The sequence below is a fragment of the Leucoraja erinacea genome, chromosome 5 (assembly GCF_028641065.1).
Source record: "Leucoraja erinacea ecotype New England chromosome 5, Leri_hhj_1, whole genome shotgun sequence".
In the NCBI taxonomy this organism is placed as follows: domain Eukaryota; kingdom Metazoa; phylum Chordata; class Chondrichthyes; order Rajiformes; family Rajidae; genus Leucoraja; species Leucoraja erinaceus.
In genome coordinates, this window is record NC_073381.1 from 845360 (window position 1) to 865208 (window position 19849).

At 42.2% G+C, this 19849-nt stretch overlaps 1 protein-coding gene across 5 annotated transcripts in view; it reads left to right on the forward strand.

Moving 5' to 3' along the window:
* The window catches only part of ak9 (adenylate kinase 9), a 162514-nt gene that overhangs the window by 116280 nt on the left and 26385 nt on the right, over window positions 1-19849 (forward strand). For all 5 annotated transcript variants that reach the window (XR_008723418.1, XM_055634956.1, XM_055634957.1 and 2 more), the window contains 4 exons: window positions 4311-4379; window positions 12122-12337; window positions 14097-14315; window positions 18517-18730. Coding sequence is in view for 4 of the 5 variants with exons in the window: in XM_055634956.1 (XP_055490931.1) it covers window positions 4311-4379; window positions 12122-12337; window positions 14097-14315; window positions 18517-18730 (718 nt within the window). In the remaining variant the exon portion in view is untranslated. The remainder of the gene's footprint in view (window positions 1-4310; window positions 4380-12121; window positions 12338-14096; window positions 14316-18516; window positions 18731-19849) is intronic.

Below are 19849 nucleotides of genomic sequence, written 5' to 3' on the forward strand. Positions count from 1 at the left end.
GAGAAGAATATCATATTAATTACCTTTGTTGACACAATGTCTATCATTTATTTAATTATGGATGAAACCATCTCCAGGTGAAGAATCATTAAGATAATGATCTATTAGCATTATCATAGCATTGATGTACAGCGGGATTTTGGGATCCAAGTCCATAATCCCTGATATGATGGTGGCATTTAAGAGACTTTTGGATATGAGACGCATGAATATGCAGGGAGGGGATGGAGGGATTATGGATTATGTACGACAATTTATTTGCCTGGAAGATAATGTTGATACTGATACTATAGGTCACAATCCTCCATTGCATTACTAGATTGTATTCTCTCATATGCAGTTTATGTGCCAACCTTTCCTCAAGGAGAATGCATCGTATCACAATTCCAGGGTATAATATCATTATGGTAATGTTACTGGACTAGTATTCTGATGAAAGGTCTAATAATCCAGACAAAGGAATTCAAAGGTACACAAAAAAGCTGGAGAAACTCAGCGGGTGCAGCAGCATCTAAGGAGCGAAGGAAAAAGGCAACGTTTCGGGCCGAAACCCTTCTTCAGGCTGAAGAAGGGTTTCGGCCCGAAACGTTGCCTTTTTATTAGACCTTTCATCAGAATACTAGTCCAATAACATTACCATAACATTACCATAATGATATTCCTTCAGACTGAAGAAGGGTTTCGGCCCGAAACATTGCCTTTTTCCTTCACTCCATAGATGCTGCTGCACCCGCTGAGTTTCTCCAGCTTTTTTGTGTACGTTCGATTTTCCAGCATCTGCAGTTCCTTCTTAAACACAAAGGGATTCAAATCTCACTTTGGTGTTTGAGGAATTTTAATTAAAATAGTCACTCATAGAATTGTACAGCAGAAAAACAAAACCTTCAGTCCAACTTCTCCATTACAGTATGACCCCATCGACGTTAATCTCATTTACTTGCATTAGGTTGATATTTCTCTACTCCATTCATATCCAAGTACCTGTCCAAAACTTAGTTCAGTTAAACTATGTTAAAATAAACTAAACCTGTCCAAATATCCATGGATATGCAGGGAATGGATGGATAGTGATTGTGTGCAGGCAGAGGAGATTACTTTATCTTGGCATTATGTTCAGCACAGACATTGTGGGCCAAAGACCCTCTTCATATGCTGTACTTTTCAACGTTGCAAATGGTGTAATTGTATCTGCCTCCACCACTTTCTCTGGCAGATTGTTCCACACACACACACCACTCTCTATGTTAAAATCATGCCCCTCAGATCTCTTTTAAATTCGTACCCTCTCACATACACTTCTAGTTTTAGATACCCTCACAGAGACTCTGACTATCTATCCTATCTATACACCATCATAATTTTATAAACCTCAGCCTCCTATGTCCTGGCAAAAATAGACCCAGCCTATCCTTATAAGCAAAGTTCTCTATCCCAGGCAGCATAGTGGGGAATTGCTGCACCCTTTCTAATAATACCACATCCCTCCTAAAAGTGGTGACAGAACTGTACACAATACTCCAAGTGCGGCAGATCTATGTTTTGTATAGCTGCAGCATGATATCCCAACTCTTAATTCTTCTGCCTATGAAGACAAGTAAGCCAAATGCCTTCTGCATGACACTGTTCACCAACATCACCATTCTGGGGAACTTGCAACACATGGTCTCTCTGTACATTCACATTTCTGGGGTCATACCATTTATTGTGTGTACAGGCGTTTCTGTTTATGCATTTTTGAAATAACACACTTGTTCCTTTAATACAAAAGCGTGATTTATGGGCTGGTGTTTTCGGAATAATGTGCGTAAATGCACTGCTGACAATGTAGTCGCATATATGTTTAATTTGTGTGTTTTTTAATTGTGCTACTTTTCAAGCATGTAAACCCCCTAAAGTAAAACATAAGGTGCCTGTATATCCTGTTATGATTTAGATGAGAAAGTAAGTGGAATGATACATAGATAATAAACAGCAAAAACTCATCACAAACTTCCCTTTAGAAAAACTTTCCTAAACCACTACTCCCCTATAGAAACATAGAAAATAGGTGCAGGAGTAGGCCATTCGGCCCTTCGAGCCTGCACCGCCATTCGATATGATCATGGCTGATCATCCAACTCAGTATCCTGGACATGCCTTCTCTCCATACCCCCTGATCCCTTTAGCCACAAGGGCCACATCTAATTCCCTCTTAAATCATCAAGTCAACTTTGTATCCGGTTTGCAAATACTTAAATTATTCTGAAATAAAAATCCGTACCAAAGTATCTGCTAAATTATCCTAAAAACCCATCCCGTTCATTTCTGTCCTTTTGGGAATTAAATCTTCTGTGCCTGCTCCATCTGTTCCATATGTAGTTCCAGACCAAATGTAATGAGTTCTGAAATACAGAGTGGAAATGGGTCCTTTGGTCCACTGTCCACGCCCATCATCGATCACACTAGTTCTGTTATCCCACACATCGTCCTACACACTAGGGGCAATTTCATGGAGCAAATTAATCTACAAACCTACGTTTTTGGAATGTAGGAGGAAATCTCCAGAGAAGCTGCCTGTCCCGCTGAGTTACTCCAGCTTTTTGTGTCTATCTTCGGTAACCAGGAGAATGTAGACTCCACACAGACAGCACCCAAGGTCAGGATCAAGCACAGGCCTCTGACACTGTGAGGCAGCAACTCTACCACTGTGCAGCCCCATAATGTAATGTGGTTGACTTGGTCAGCTTCGAGCCACCAAGGAAATAAAAGCTAATCGAGTCTGTGCTAAACACATCCCTTGAGTCAATAAAAAAGCACTATAAGTACCAAGAAATCAATCATTTACTCAGTTCTGATAGATTCTTTGGAAGAGTGGGCTGAAAGATGGCAGATGGAGTTTAATGCTGATAAATGTGAGGTGCTACACCTTGGCAGGACAAATCAAAATAGGACGTACATGGTAAATGGTAGGGAATTGAAGAATGCAGTTGAACAGAGGGATCTGGGAATAAGGTGAAATCTCATGTAGACAGGGGTGGTAAAGAAAGCTTTTGGTATGCTAGCCTTTATAAATCAGAGCATTGAGTATAGAAGCTGGGATGTAATGTTAAAATTGTACAAGGCATTGGTGAGACCAAATCCGGAGTATGGTGTACAATTTTGGTCGCCCAATTATAGGAAGAATGTCAACAAAATAGAGAGAGTACAGAGGAGATTTACTAAAATGTTGCCTGGGTTTCAACAACTAAGATACAGAGAAAGGTTGAATGTTAGGTCTTTATTCTCTGGAGCGCAGAAGGTTAAGGGGGGACTTGATAGAGGTCTTTAAAATGATGAGAGGGATAGACAGAGTTGATGTGGACAAGCTTTTCCCTTTGAGAATGGGGAAGATTCAAACAAGAGGACATGACTTCAGAATTAAGGGACAGAAGTTTAGGGGTAACATGAGGGGGAACTTCTTTACTCAGAGAGTGGTAGCGGTGTGGAATGAGCTTCCAGTGGAAGTGGTGGAGGCAGGTTCGTTGGTATCATTTAAAAATAAATTGGATAGGCATATGGATGAGAAGAGAATGGAGGGTTATGGTATGAGTGCAGGCAGGTGGGACTAAGGGAAAATAATTGTTCGGCACGGACTTGTAGGGCCGAGATGGCCTGTTTCCGTGCTGTAATTGTTATATGGTTATATGGTTATAAAAATATTTCAGTTGCTGCACGTAACTGCAATGAAGAATACGACATAATTAATATTGCATTATCAATCGTAATTGTATTATACAACAGGTTTGATTGTATAAAGTTTGATCATGAGGCATTCAATAGACAAAAGACAATAGACAATAGGTGCAGGAGTAGGTCATTCAGCCCTTTGAGCCAGACCGCCATTCACTGTGATCATGGCTGATCATCCACAATCAGTACCCCGTTCCTGCCTTCTCCCCATATCCCTTGATTCCACTTTCTTTAAGAGCTCTATCTAACTCTCTTGAAAGCATCCAGAGAATTGTCTTCCACTGCCTTCTGAGACAGAGTGTTCAACAGATTCACAAATCTCTGGGTGAAAAGGTTTCACAAAGTTATTATATATTGTTTTCTGGATTTACAGCAGCAGCAGCTCCATGAGATGGCATATTTCATCCTGAACATGTGGCTAAAAATGTGTAGTCTTGTAAAGTGATTAGTCTGTAGTTGCAAAGATATCCTTCCCCACTTGTTGCAAAAACTAAAATGTTATTCTGAGAACGGCATAAATCATTTCAAAATATTGTCTTCCCTGCTTTAAATAATGATTGACATTGGTGTGGTAACAAGCTCTTAAATGCCTCCCATTTCAGGATGACCAAATTGCTAAAAGAAGGGAGGAACTTCTTGCAGAGCGAGCTGAAAGAAAGAAAGAGAGACAGGTAAAAATGAGTCAAGCAAGCATCAGAGGAACGCAATTAAAAGTATTTGTTGTCATAAAAATAATGTTTCACTAATGAGACTAGCAGTATTCCTCTTACAAATACCAATATGGAAATGGAAGGCCTCATGACTTCTTCTGTGCTGTGACCATTCTGATTTATTTACTTTATTGTGAGTTTTTGTATATGCAAATTATTGATTAAGCTATCATTTTGAGCAGTCTTGTTTCAAAAATAGTTAAATGTTAATTTCAATGTTACATCATAATCACAGATACCTGGATTTTACATCAATGCTATATTTTCACATCTTTTTTTTACATCCTATTTTATCAGAAGAAAAGTCATAGCGGATCAATCAGATCACTTAACTGGAACATATATATTTTCAGATATTCTGTTCCTCACGTGATCCTAATATTTATGAGATGTATACTTCCAGTGGGTATTGTGGCATTCTGAACTAATCAGATGAAGCTGAAGAAGGATCCCAACATGAAACATTGTCTATCCATTTTTGGAGGAAATGCTGCCTCTCCCGCTGAATTCCCTCAGCGCTTAGATTTTATTTCAAGATTCCAGTATCTGCAATTTCTTGTGTCTCAAATCAGATAAATGCTATGATGCAGAAAAGATTACAAACATTTAAAATCACAATGTGCTGTAAAGAATATTTTATGGAATTTGTGCAGAAAAATCAGGTTACATTTATCAAAAATTTTACTTCGGAGTCACGTGAGTGATTCCGTGAAGATCCCAGCCCAGTGCGCAGGTGCGGCATTATCGCACAGCTGTGCAACACGCGGCCAGCGGGAGTCGGGCGCTCCCGCAACCAAGGACGTGAGGTAAGTACTTACCTTAATCGGGCCTTGTGGTTTTTTGCTCCAGGGGGAGCAAAGCAGCAGAGGAAGCGGCCCCCGTTCGACTCCAGCGAAGGAGCCGACAGTGGAGGGGGATAGGCGCAAACGGGACCGCACACGCTGCGGACCGCTGACAGGGAGCTGCGCTGATGCCGGTCCGCTGAACAGCTGTTTGGTAACAGCAGCGGACCGGAGGGAAATTTAAAAACCCGACCGGCAGCCCTGCAGACTCCTGACAAGGAGAATCGCCGCCCGGGAACCGCTACAATGCCGCCTGAAAAACGGCAGGCAGCCTCTAAATACAGGTAAGACAAAAAACTTACCAAAATTACAGGTTCTACAGGAATCAACTTCCTCCAACACTGGAACAGGTGGAGACAACAAAAATAAGTATGTCTGTCTCCCCAAGCCAGAGGAGGTCATGGAGTTCAAAACCTCCAGGAAAAAAGGGGCACTGGCTGAATGCCAAGGGAGCTGACACTCCTACCCCAGTGCTATTGCACTAGCCATCTCCCTTGTCGAGGGATTGATGCAACAGCGGAGTTTGAGCTATGCCTCCTCCAATTTATAGCACACCCTTTTGCTCCCTCTTTTGAGGCTAGCTAAGGAGGCCAGGGCTGGGCTGGCTTAAACGCTGGGCAGGCGGACGAGAACAGCAGTATGCCAGGGGAGCAGGATCAGGAAGAGCTACTGGGTGTCGTGGGCCACTACATGGCTCCTCCATGGGACCATCTTCCCAAACAAAGCCCTGCAGGAGTAGGCCTTTCTAGAGGCAAATCCGCAGGCAGCTGGGTCAGCAGACTCGCAGACAAGAGCTAAAAGCAGCGAACTTTGAAGCTCCTAACAGAGGGTCAAGATGTCACCGCCTTTGCTCGTTTTTTCCACGGATCATACTCACCTGGCAGGCGAGACGCCATGATCACCAAGGTGTTTCTCCCAGGATGAGACTATCCCGTTGCACTACGAGTGTGTGCTGACGCCTAAGATGTTCCCAAATTTGGGATACTCGACTGACATTTGTGCATATAAGACCTGCCCGCAACCCCAAATATACGGGGCTATGCAAACCGCTGCTGCGGGAAGAGAGGCAGCTAAACCTGTGCGCCTCATGAGGGCAGGCCATGGAACGAGCAGGACATCGCATCCAACACCCAGCTGGCAGCACCCCTCGGCATCCACCAGCAAATATTGAACAAGGACTGGTGAAAGCCTGGCGACCGCTTCACATTACCCCCAAAGTTCTTTTTAGACAGGGGCCCAGAGCGGAGCCGTGGGAAAATGCGCCGCCCCACCGACAGCACCAGCATACCAGCAAAACTAAGCCTTCATGAAAAAACAATAAACATGGAGGTAGGTAGTCTGGTTCCTCCCAGTTTACACTAAATAAGGGTGTTCTACTAACTGCGGGGGGGGGGGGGGGGGGGGGGGGCATTTACACTTGTTGATAAAGCATGGGTGCTGTCACAAATAACTAATATATACTCAACAGTATTAGTGGATAAAAACTTGAATTCAAATTGGGCATATTACCGCCAGTTCAGCAATGCGCCCAAAGGGCATTTTCTCCCTCTAAGAAAGAGAAGTGAGAAGGTCAAGCTGAACTAGAAAGGCTCATTACTAAATGGATCATGGGAGTAAACATGAACCATTGGAATTTGTATCGAATATATTCACTAAAACTACAAAAGATGGTGAATGTAACATCATCATTGATCTAATATCACTAAATAAATCTGTTGAGTATATACACTTTAAGATGGAGACGGGTTTTTGTCACTGCCAGACATCTGATCTCCAAAGGCGAGCATTGATATGGAAGATGCAAACTATCTTATACCCATACACTAGGATCATTGTAGATACCTAAAAAATTTTTACCTGGATAATGGATATCCCGGTTAGGGCAACAATGGGAGTATAGAGCATTCCCAATGGTCTAACCTCAGCCCTAAACTATTATAAATATTAAAAATAGCCATGAAAATATTAAGAAAACAAGCAATGCATTTCGTTGTCTCCAATGCATTTCGTTGTCTCTGTACTATACACTGACAATGACAATTAAAATTGAATCTGAATCTAATCATGGCATATATTGGATGATATCCTCATATTAGGGGAAACAAAGGAATTAGCTGTGGCAGCAGTTCTAGCTACGAAACAGCTCCCTAAAGCTCTGAGGTTCATCCCACGCCCAGATAAACCAGAATTGAAGCGTTAACTACCATGGATTATCTGGGCTTCAATAACAATTCCATCCATATGACTGTTACTTTGCCAAGGTACTTGGGTCACTATAATCAAATCATGAATGTACCCACTGAAGCTATATCACAATTACAGTGGTGGGCAGACATATATTTGGCATAGTTTTCAGCCCTATTATCATCACCAATCCCAACTTGGTTATTAAAAACCGATGCCAGTACTTTAGGCTGGGGAGCAACTAAACTCCATATCCAGGTAACAGATGGACCAATTCACAAACATCGTTACTACACACACCGGGCATCAACTACTTGGGATTGGTGATCGCCTATTGGGCTAAAAAGCATATGCATTTCAAATGCAGCACGTACATATGTGGTTACGGATTGATAATACTATGGTGGTGGCTTATATCAACCATATGGGGAGCATAAAAATCATTATTGTGCAACAAATTGGTGAAACAGCTCTGGCAATGGTGTGTCAAAAGACATTTTAACTATCAGCTGCCTATGTCCTAGGAAGCTAGAACACAGTGGGAGACACCACGTCACGGGTAAAAATTTATGATAACATTGAATAGATGTCAAACCCAAAATATCTGCTAAAGGTATTAAGCAGTTTGAAAGCCAGATATCAATTTGGTTGCACAAAACGGAATCACCAGTAACCTATGTATGTGACTTAGGAACCAGATCAGAGGCAGCAGCGATAGATGCCTACACGCTGGAAGGGGGAATTTCTGCTTTGCCTTCCTCCCTTCTGCCTCATCAGTCGGGCACTTCGCAATACAGATGGAATCTGTCTCCGAGATATTGAACGTGCCCGACCGGCCTACACAGCCATGGTTCCCAGTTCATCACGACATGGTGGGCAAGTCACCTATGGATTTCCCTAGTGGACCATGGTTGCTGACTCAACCCAGTATCAGGCATAAGCCACCCATGCCAGAAAAACATCAAACTCCTGGGTGCAGGTTTTGAATAGACCTTACCAGGGACTGGGATTATCCAAAGGAACCATTACCACCATGTCGGCATCCCTGCGAACAGTCACCAAGAGCTAACATGGGTAAAATACTGCCACGACGCAGGGACAACATACCAAACTATTCAACCACTGACGTATTGGAGTTCCTGGAACATCTACACCATGACTAAAAGGTGAGTTACAGTGCCGTAAATACAGCATGGAGCGCCTTGTCTGCTTATCTAAAACAGCAGGACAGCAGAGCATGGAGGTATACCCATGTATGGGATATCGGTGTGATATTGACATATCTCAGAGAATGGCACCAGCCAGATCCCTCAGCTTGCTCAATCTATGTTAAAAACGCTCATGCTTATGGCTCTCGTATACGCTCACAGAGTCCAGTCACTCCATAAAACTAGACTGGATAACATGGTGATTACCCCAGACGCATCACGTTCATATTCTAGGTCTGGTAAAAACCTAACTCGCAGGTATATGGGACTAGGCGAGATTATGAGTTCGACACGGACTAGTAGGGTCGAGATGGCCTGTGTTTTCCGTGCTGTAATCGTTATATGGTTATATGGATCAGGAACGCCCAATTCACTGGTGGGATTCCGGGCCTACCCACCAGAGTCCAGGTTGAGTGTGGTGACCCATCTACTACAATATATAGACACAACCCACAATCTTAGAGGGAGAGGAAAGCCTATGGGTCAACCACAGAAACCCCAAGACGGGGTACGAGCCAAACCACTCCAAGGTGGCTCAAACAGGTACTGAAAGCTGCCGGAATAGATAATAATACATTTTAATCCCATTCCACTAGGGCAGCATTGATATCAGCGGCTGAACGAATGGACATCCCGGTTGACCACATTCTCAATACGGCAGAATGGTCAAGGGAACGACGTTCAGAACATTTTTTATTGTAAGCCGTTGATAAACCTGATTTAATTGCAGAAAGAATATTACAAACTGCAATATTAATTTAAGCTCAGGGGAGCTCTTTATGTTGTTATTGTTAACAAATACCTTTCTGTTTCTTGTGAAAGCAGATCCACTGGTTGATTACGATAACACTTCCTCCCTCAAAAACTTCGGCAGTGAGTGAAATAAAAACTGTTACACGGTTTGAAATCACAGACCTTTGAAGTCTTCATGGAATCACTCACGTGACTCCGAAGTAAAATAGTAAGATTAAACGAGTACTTACCAGTATGAAGTTTGATCTGTATTTTATGAGGAGTTACGGTGAGGTATTACGTGCCCTCCGCTCCCACCCTCAATATATAGATCAAACTAATAAACTGATGTCTCATGATCTTTACTATCTTACTTCAAATATTGTGTCTATCCTGTGATTTCACACCGCTGCTTCGAAGTATGCCGCACCTGCGCACTGGGCTGGGATCTTCACGTAATACCTCACCGTAACTCCTCATAAAATACAGATCAAACTTCATACTGGTAAGTACTCGTTTAATCTTACTATCAATGATTATCCTCCATTCCTCATTTTTCATCTTTTCCCAGGACTTCATAGAACCTCAGAGAGTTGGAAAATTAATTGCCAGTTTTTTGGCTCTTTCAACAAATGGTATGATAGAAAGGTTAGATAAACAGTGTCCCTGATTGCACCGCATGTGGGTGAAGAAGATATTTGCAGTTACATTTGTATGTGCTGGATTACTGCACTAACAAACGTGTTGTGTTTGAAGACAACAGTGTATAAGACAAAACCATAAATAGAAAGCCCAATTCAAACATTATCTCCTCAATTGCATATCCAGTGCTATATTCAGGTATTACTTGTACGCCCTGAAATCAAATTGGGAAAAGGGGAAGTACAACAGGATCTGGGGGTCCTTTTACATCAGTCTATGAAAGTAAGCATGCAGGTACAGCAGGCAGTGAAGAAAGCGAATGGTATGTTGGCCTTTATAACAAGAGGAATCGAATATAGGAGCAAAGAGGTCCTTCTGCAGTTGTACAGAGCCCTAGTGAGACCACACCTGGAGTATTGTGTGCAGTTTTGGTCCCCTAATTTGAGGAAGGACATTCTTGCTATTGAGGGAGTGCAGCGTAGGTTTACAAGGTTAATTCCCGGGATAGTGGGACTGTCATATGCTGAGAGAATGGAGAAGCTGGGCTTGTATACTCTGGAGTTTAGAAGGATGACAGGATATCTCATTGAAACATATAAGATTGTTAAGGGTTTGGACACGCTAGAGGCAGTAAACATGTTCCCGATGTTGGGGGAAGTCCAGAACCAGGGGCCACAGTTTAAGAATAAGGAGTAAGCCATTTAGAACGGAGACGAGGAAACACTTTTTCTCACAGAGAGTTGTGAGTCTGTGGAATTCTCTGCCTCAGAGGGTGGTGGAGGCCAGTTCTCTGGATGTTTTCAAGAGAGAGCTACATAGGGCTCTTAAAAATAGCGGAGTCAGGGGATAAGGGGAGAAAGCAGGAACGGGGTACTGATTGGGGATGATCAGCCATGATCACATTGAATGGTGGTGCTGGCTCGAATGGCTGAATGGCCTACACCTGGGGTCTAAATACTGATTGGGGATGAACAGCCATGATCACATTGAACGGAATCTGCAGTTCTTTCTTTCTTAACAAAGAACATGGCCTTTCGAATGCTAAGAATGTGCCATACTCCTGTAAAATACATTGTTATGCTGGCAACTTCATAAACAAATGTTTTTGTCACAAATTTGTGCAGAATTTTTAGACGGGCTACATTTTCCTCCCCTGTTGAGAAAGGGCAGTGTGAAAATGTATTTATATGCTTTTGTTAGTTCTAGAAGATAATTAAATCATAGAATAGAATAGAATACAATACAATAGTTTCTTTATTGTCATTGTAACATGAACCATGTACAGAAATTTAAAATCTCAGTGCAGTTCAAACATTTCTAAAAGCTAAACAAACAACAAGTAAAATATTAAAGATAAACACTGAAATAAATATCACGAATTGCACGCATACACACCCAACCCTCCATCCTTCTGTCGATTAATGACCACAGTCTCTTAGTCTGTATCGCCCCTTTTTCCTGGCGGCTACTTCTTTTATAGCAGTAAAAAACTGTTTTTTAGTCTATTTGTCCTTGTCCTTGTAGATCTGTACCGTCTGCCTGACGGCAACAGTTCAAACAGGGAGTGTCCGGGGTGGGAAATGTCCTTTATGATATTCTGGGATTTTTTGGTGCAGCGGGAACTGTGTAAGTCCTCCAAGGTAAGGAGAGGGCAGCCGACAATCCTCTGGGCATTGTCAATGGCCCTCTGGAGCGCTTTCCTCTGAGCCGCTGTGCAGCTGGTGTACCACACGCATACACAGTATGTTATGGTAAGGATTCAATCAAGTGAACCCAAAATGAATAATTTACAAAAATCCTTGTTTGAAATACACTCTGTGCAGGTTATTACAAACATTTTCTGCCATACGGCACTACCTACAGATAAAATAATTTATTTTTATGAATTAAATGTATCCATCACCTTTGATTCTGCCACTTGTTTAAATATAGTTAATATTTTTAACTGGTGCTTTAGAATGTAGTTGTCAATTTGGAACTGAAAATCTGTCTCTTCAATGCTTCAATGCTTACCCATGAACATACCAAGATTTATTTGCTTAGTTATACTTAACATGTGCTGCTGAATTATATTGTTAATGTAATTATTTTGTAGGCTAGTCGAGCGGATCTAGCTTCAGAAGAAAGTGAGATGAGTGAGGATGACGATGAATATGAGGAGAACATCGACGATATACTCGCAGATGAGTTCATGGCAGAGGAGGAGGAGGCTGATGAGGAGGAAGAAGAAGAGAGTGAAGTCATCGAACAGATGAGAAATGATATTGGAGATAAATACGAAGCAGATCAAGATAGGATAAACACACTCCGGGTACAAATACACCTTAGAAAACACCTACATCCTTCACGGGAGAGGGCAAGGCTTGATATCCTCTTGGAAAGTTGGGAAGGACTAAAGAATTCGAGGGCGAGCCTTTTAGACCAGCAGTCACTAAGATAGTTATGGATAGAGATAAGGCACACCCATGAGTTAAAGATCTGAATTGGGGCAAGGCCAACTTTGATGGTATTAGACAGGATCTTGCTCAAGATAATTCAAGTAGGTTATTTGCTGGCTAAGGAACATACAGAACGTGGGATGCTTTTAAAAGTGCGGTGCCAAAAAATCAGGGCTTACATAGTCTTGTTACAGGCAGCTGTGGGAGTAAGGAAGCTTGGATGATGAGAGAAATTGAGGTTCTGTTCAGGAAAAAGGGGGCATATCTTCATACGCCTCAAGACGTTCAGCACCTCCTCAACCGTAATACGATTTGTCCTCAAGATATTTCCATTCACTTTCCTAACTGTTCCCCAGAATTCATGTCTTTCTCCATGGAAAAGAAACAGAGGAGAAATACTCATTGAGGACCTTGCAGTCCAAATTCCGTGCTGCTAACACATACCTCCAGTCCCCCAGGATTAATCCTGATCTTATGTGCTGACTATGTGGAAATTGTACGTTCTGCCCATGACCAAATAGCTTTCCTCAGGGTGCTTTGGTTTTCTCCAGCATCCCAACAATGTGTTAATGGGCTACTGTAAATTGGCCCTGGTGTAGTCAGGTGGCAGGAAATTTAGGAAGAGGTTGAAGGGAACATGAGAGAGAATGTTACAAAGAAATAAGTTAAGGAGTGGAATTAATGGGATGCCTATCATAGATTTAACAGGATAAAATAACTCTTACTAAGTAGTAAGAAAGTGTGAGAAATATAACGTCAGATGGATATAGAAGAGATTCACTGATACTTTTGGTTTATGGAAGTAAAAGTACTCTGAAAATGACCAAAATCTACCCTCTTAAGCATCCCTAACATTATATTGGGCAACTAACTGCAATCTACATTCGGTGCTTTATTACCTTTTGCTTCAAGTTACGTGTGGTGGGAAACATTCTAGAGTGGCAGCCTTGAGAATAACATTTTCTGTTCAGGGATAATTTCTTGAAATTTATCTTAGATTTATTCTGCCCAAGGATCAAACATGTTAAACACAGTCTATGCCCAATTCTAGATCTTCTAAGTGGTGCATATTATTCATTTCATAAACTCACGAGTAGAATTAGGTCATTCGGCCCATCGAGTCTACTCCGCCATTCAATCATGGCTGATCACTGCCACCTAATCCTATGTTCCTGCCTTCCCCCCCGATAACCCTTGACACCCGTTCTAATCAAGAACGCCTTAAAAATATCCACTGACAGCCTCCACAGCCTTCTATGGCTATGAATTCCACAGATTAACCACCATCTGACTAAAGAAGTCCCTCCTCCTTTCTAAAAGAGTGCCCTTCAATTCTGAGGCTATGACCTTTGGTCTTGGACTCTCCCACCAGTGGAAACAACCTTTCCACATCGACTATATGGCGACCACACATTTCACTGTACCAATTGGTACGTGACAAATAAATGTCTCTTGTATCTTGACTCTATGTCTTTCATTATTCTGTAAGTTTCAATGATGTCCCCCCCCTCAACCTCCTAAACTCCAGCGAGTACAGGCCACGTGCTGTCAAACATCTCCGGTACCTGCATCTATATCCAAATAAATAATAGGATTTAGTGGTCTGAAATGTTCTTTGCTTTATATTGACAGATTCAACTCAAAGATGTTTTGGTGCCATGCTTTGTGATAAATGGAAACCGTAAACCTCACATTGTCCATTACAAGTTGTTTCAGAAAGTGGAACCGCTCGTAAAAAACCGTATTAGTTTGTTTGAAAAATGTTTTCCCATTACTATAAAGCTTGCTCACAGGCTGCTGAACAACTCTTATAAACGGTTGAGTTCTTTTGGCCGATGGGATGTTGTTGAGGTAAGTGGAATATCTACGTTATGATAAAGCCGTAAAGAAAAGAGGTTAAGTTAATGAATGAATTAATACGTTTATTGGCCAAGTATGTACAAATACAAGAAATTTGCCGCAGGGAATACATCCTCTGTTGTGCCTTTTTGACTGTGGAGTCGATGGTAGCCCCCCATTTCAGGTCCTTGGAGATGATGGTTCCAAGGAACTTAAAAGACTCCACAGATGTGACTGTGGTGTTGTTAATGGTGAGTGGGGGGAGGGGATGGGGACCTCTCCTAAAGTCTATCAATTCCACTGCCTTAAGAGCATTGAGCTCATGGTTGTTACAAAGGCACCAGGACGCCAGCTGTGTCGCTTCCTGTCTGTAGGCAGATTCCTCCCCATCCTGGAGCAGTCCAATCAGGGTTGTATCGTCTGCAAACTTGAGAATCTTGACAGAGGAGTCTGTGGAGGTGCAGTCGTTGGTGTAGAGAGAGTAAAGGAGAGGAGAGAGTACGCAGCCTTGCGGTGCACCTATGCTGAGGATCTGCAGGTCTGAGATGTTCTTTCCCAGCCTCACATGCTGCTTCCTGTCTGTCAGGAAGCTGGTGATCCACTGACAAAGGGGTTCAGGCACAGTCAACTTGGAGAGTTTGGAGTGTAATAGCTCTGGCACAATGGTGTTGAATGCAGAGCTAAAATCAACAAACAAAATCCTTGCATATGTCACCTGACGGTCTAGGTGCTGTAGGATGAAGTGCAGGCTTAGGTTGACTGCATCATCCACAGATCTATTGGCCCGATATGCAAACTGCAGCGGATCCAGCAGGGGGTTTGTGATATTTTTCAGCTTGGCCAGCACAAGTCTTTCAAGGGTCTTCATGATACAGAGGTCAGTGCGACAGGCCTATAGTCATTAAGACAAGTAATCCTTGTCTTTTTGGGTACAGGGACAATAGTGGAGAGAGAGGGAGACAGGGACAGTACAGCTTTGCAGGGACTGGTTGAAATGTCTGTGTGGACCGGTGCCAGTTGTTCTGCACAGAGCTTTAGAGTAGAGGGGGAAACATTGTCCGGTCCTGGAGATTTCCGGCTTTTCTGTCTTCTGAACAGCCTCTCCACCTCCTCAATTTCTATTGTTAGTGATGGAGTAGTGGCCAGACTAATGTTGAGCAGCAAGGAGGAGGTGGGTAGTGGACGATGGCCCAGTCTTTGCAGACTAGAGTCAGGTGTAAGCAGGTGTGAAGTGATAATTGGGGAGGAGTAAGCGGGGAAGAGTCCAGTCTTTGCAAACTGGAGTAGGTGTGAAGTGTTGGTTGGGGGAGGACATGGGGGTTGGGGGGGATCAGAGAGACCCAGAGCCGCCCGGGGAATAGAGAAATATGCGTTCTTGATTGAAGTGTAACAGTGATCGAGTGTTCTCTCCCCTCTGATGGGGCAGGTTACATGAAGTCTGTACTTTGGAAGGTTTCGGCTGAGGTTAGCCTTGTTAAAGTCCCCAAAACAATGACCATGGAGTTCAGGATAGTTTGTGATATTTTTCAGCTTGGCCAGCACAAGTCTTTCAAGGGTCTTCATGATACAGAGGTCACTCTCTACCCTCATTACCTGGTCAGCGAGTTGCGTTTGCGCCACACCTACGCAGGCATGGGGAGGGGGGGGGGGATATAAACACCAGCAAGAATAAAAGAGGTAAATTCCCTCAGAGTATAAAACATAGAAACATAGGAACATAGAAACTAGGTGCAGGAGTAGGCCATTTGGCCCTTCGAGCCTGCACCGCCATTCAATATGATCATGGCTGATCATCCAACTCAGTACCCTATACCTGTCTTCTCTCCATACCCCCTGATCCCTTTAGCCACAAGGGCCACATCTAACTCCCTCTTAAATATAGCCAATGAACTGGCCTCAACTACATTCTGTGGTAAAGAATTCCAGAGATTCACCACTCTGTGTGAAAAAATTTTTCCTCATCTCGGTCATAAAAGATTTCCCCCTTATCCTTAAACTGTGACAGCTTGTTCTGGACTTCCCCAACATCGGGAACAATCTTCCTGCATCTAGCCTGTCCAACCCCTTAAAAATGTTGTAAGTTTCTTTAAGATCCCCCCTCAATCTTCTAAATTCTAGCGAGTACAAACCGAGTCTATCTAGTCTTTCTTCATATGAAAGTCCTGACATCCCAGGAATCAGTCTGGTGAACCTTCTCTGTACTCCCTCTATGGTAAGAATGTCTTTCCTCAGATTAGGAGACCAAAACTGTACGCAATACTCCAGGTATTTGCAATATATAAAGAAGGATTCTAGAGTAGGAGAACAGAAGTTAGACAGTACTGTGATGTCGCTGCACCAGTCCTGGTTAGTATAAATGCACATGCTTGGTAGAAATAAAGATTGTCATATATTTAAAGAATATTTGTATTGTAAGTAACATTTAATTTTGCTATATTTTTGAACTTTTAAAGCTCTCAATATTAGTTTGAGATAATTGGATCATCATGGGAACTACTTTACAGTTCCTTCTGTCACTTATATTTTAGAAATTGTGTTTGTTCTAATGTATTGCATGATGTGATTTTTAATTGTTTGGTTATTAGCAGCAGCATTCAAGATACAAATCACTTGAATTTTATGATTGCTATTTAGGAACCTGGATTGTTGCCATTAAATATATGTGCACATCACAGGTTTGTTCCAAATGCCACATTCAGAAACGTGAATATTTGATGCCAACATTGTTATTTTGGAGGTAGACAAAAGTGCTGGAGAAACTCAGCGGTTGCGGCAGCATCTATGGAGCGAAGGAAATAGGCAACGTTTCAGGCCAAAACCCTTCTGCAGCCAAAATTGTTATTTTGGACCCGATCATTCCAGCTAGTCCTTCTATTAAATGTACAACTAAAATACCTTCAGCAGTAAGATGGATTGCCACTTAAAGGAATCATCCCCTTCTTATAAGTTAACTGCAGTTGCTAAAATTTGCAAAGTATTTGGTAATTTCTAAAATTGCTTCAAGTTGTAGAGGTCTGCAGTGGGTGCAACAGTCGTGGATGATCCATACAGGATGGAAACAGGCCCTTCAGCCCATCATACCCACGCCGCCCAAGATGTCTACCTGCCCACATTTAGTCCATAACCCTCTAAACCTTTCCTATCCATGTATCTATCCAAATGTCTTTCAAAAATACAATTATAGATACAAAATAGATCTCAGCAATTCTTAATATGCTATTTATGACTTACGCACTGTTTTTTATTGAAATCAGTGTATTACTATAAAACCTAGTCAATGAATCTCATTGACTAGGTTTTATAGTAATACACTGATTTCAATTAAAAAAACAGTGCCTAAGTCATAAATAGCATATTAAGAATTGCTGAGATCTATTTTCACCCGCTTTGTAGAACATTTTTGAATTGTTTATATCCATTATGTACATGTCTGATCTTGCGTTTCAGCATGTGCCTCAAACCTGCACACACCCTCCATTCCAATTATAGGAAGGATGTCAACAAAATAGAGAGAGTACAGAGGAGATTTACTAGAATATTGCCTGGGTTTCAACAACTAAGTTACAGAGATAGGTTGAATAAGTTAGGTCTTTATTCTCCGGAGCGCAGAAGGTTAAGGGGGGACTTGATAGAGGTCTTTAAAATGATGAGAGGGATAGACAGAGTTGATGTGGACAAGCTTTTCCCTTTGAGAATAGGGAAGATTCAAACAAGAGGACATGACTTCAGAATTAAGGGACAGAAGTTTAGGGGTAACATGAGGGGGACTTCTTTACTCAGAGAGTGGTAGTGGTGTGGAATGAGCTTCCAGTGGAAGTGGTGGCAGCAGGTTCGTTGGTATCATTTAAAAATAAATTGGATAGGCATATGGATGAGAAGGGAATGGAGGGTTATGGTATGAGTGCAGGCAGGTGGGACTAAGGGAAAAAAGTTGTTCGGCACGGACTTGTAGGGCCGAGATGGCTTGTTTCCGTGCTGTAATTGTTATATGGTTATATGGTTATTCCCTGCAGGCAGGTGAGACTAGTGTAGATGGGGCATGTTGGTCAGCGTGGGCAAGCTGGGTCCAAGATTCACCATCTGAACAGGGAAAGTTAACTATACTGCTCAGGTTTAGCACAGCATCAGCACATACTGATTAATTTGTTAGCTAATGAGTTTGATGTTCAATTTACATTTATATATCATATTTTACTTGCATTTGATACTGCAGTTCAATGAAAGAAAAGCAATCCAACCTATCCAAGACATGCAACAAAACGTCTTTCCTGTTGTCCACCGCAAGTATGTTTACTACTTTGTGAGCAAGCAAAACAGAGACAAATTCATGGAAAATCCTTTCAAGTACATCACACAGCCTAAGCCCAGGCCTACTGTGCCCATCAAGATTGCCATTATAGGACCACCAAAATCAGGAAAGAGCACCAGTAAGTGAACGTTTACCAGAAGTTTATATCTGTACGTGTTATAATTTAAAAAATAATTTCAAGGTCGTTTCAGTGGTAATAATGATGCTTACAGGATGAAGAATCAATGCAGCATTTATCTGTACACTGTGGACGGCTTGATTGTAATCATGTATCATCTTTGCGCTAACTGGTTCGCACGCAACAAAAAGCTTTTCACTGTACCTCGGTGCACGTGACAATAAACTACACTAAACACTGACAGGCCAGCAGGTCCAAATGTTTCAATTAACATATTTCTGATGTATCTGTAGATAATATCAAACAAAAAATTCCTCAAGCTTTGGCACGGGCTATTGTCTGGACTCCAAATCTTGGTTGACCTTGCCTGACCCACTGAGCTACTCCAGCAATTTAGCATCTGATTTTCTTGTGCCTCCAAACTGTGAAAGACTTAGGCAACACTGTACCAAACAGATGGAGCTGTGGGATCCAGTTCAATTTTAATGTGCAGCAACACTTCCCAGGTGTTGGCTGCTGAATATATTAGTGAAAATTAATTTTTGAATAATTTAATTTGAAATAAAGCCAAAATATTCTGCAATTGCTCAGACGTTCTGCCATTCCAGGTTAGAGACAAACAGAAGGTGGCACAATGGTGCAGCTGGTCAAGCTGCTGCCTCACAATGCCGGAGACCCGGGTCCGATCCTGACCTCGGGTGCTGTCTGTTTGGAGTTTACATGTTCTCCCTGTGAACGTGGGGTTTTTCACCGGATGCCCTGTTTATCTCCCACCTCAAGGACGTGAGGGTTTGTAGGTTAATTGGCCTCTGTAAATTACCCCAAATGTGCAGTGTGTGGATGCGAAAGTGGGGGTAACACAGAATAGTGTGAACAGGTGATCGATGGTTAAAATGGACTCGGTGGCCCACAGGACTTGTTTCCATGCTGTATCTTTAAATACTCAAAACAGATGTAACAATCTGATGTAAGATCATCAACCTGAAATGTTTACTTCTGTCCCCACAGTTTAGGTTAGTTTACTTTATTGTCATATTGTTATATACCGAGGTACAGTGAAAAGCCTTTGTTGTGTACTGACCAGTCAGCGGAAAGACAATACATGATTACTATCAAGCC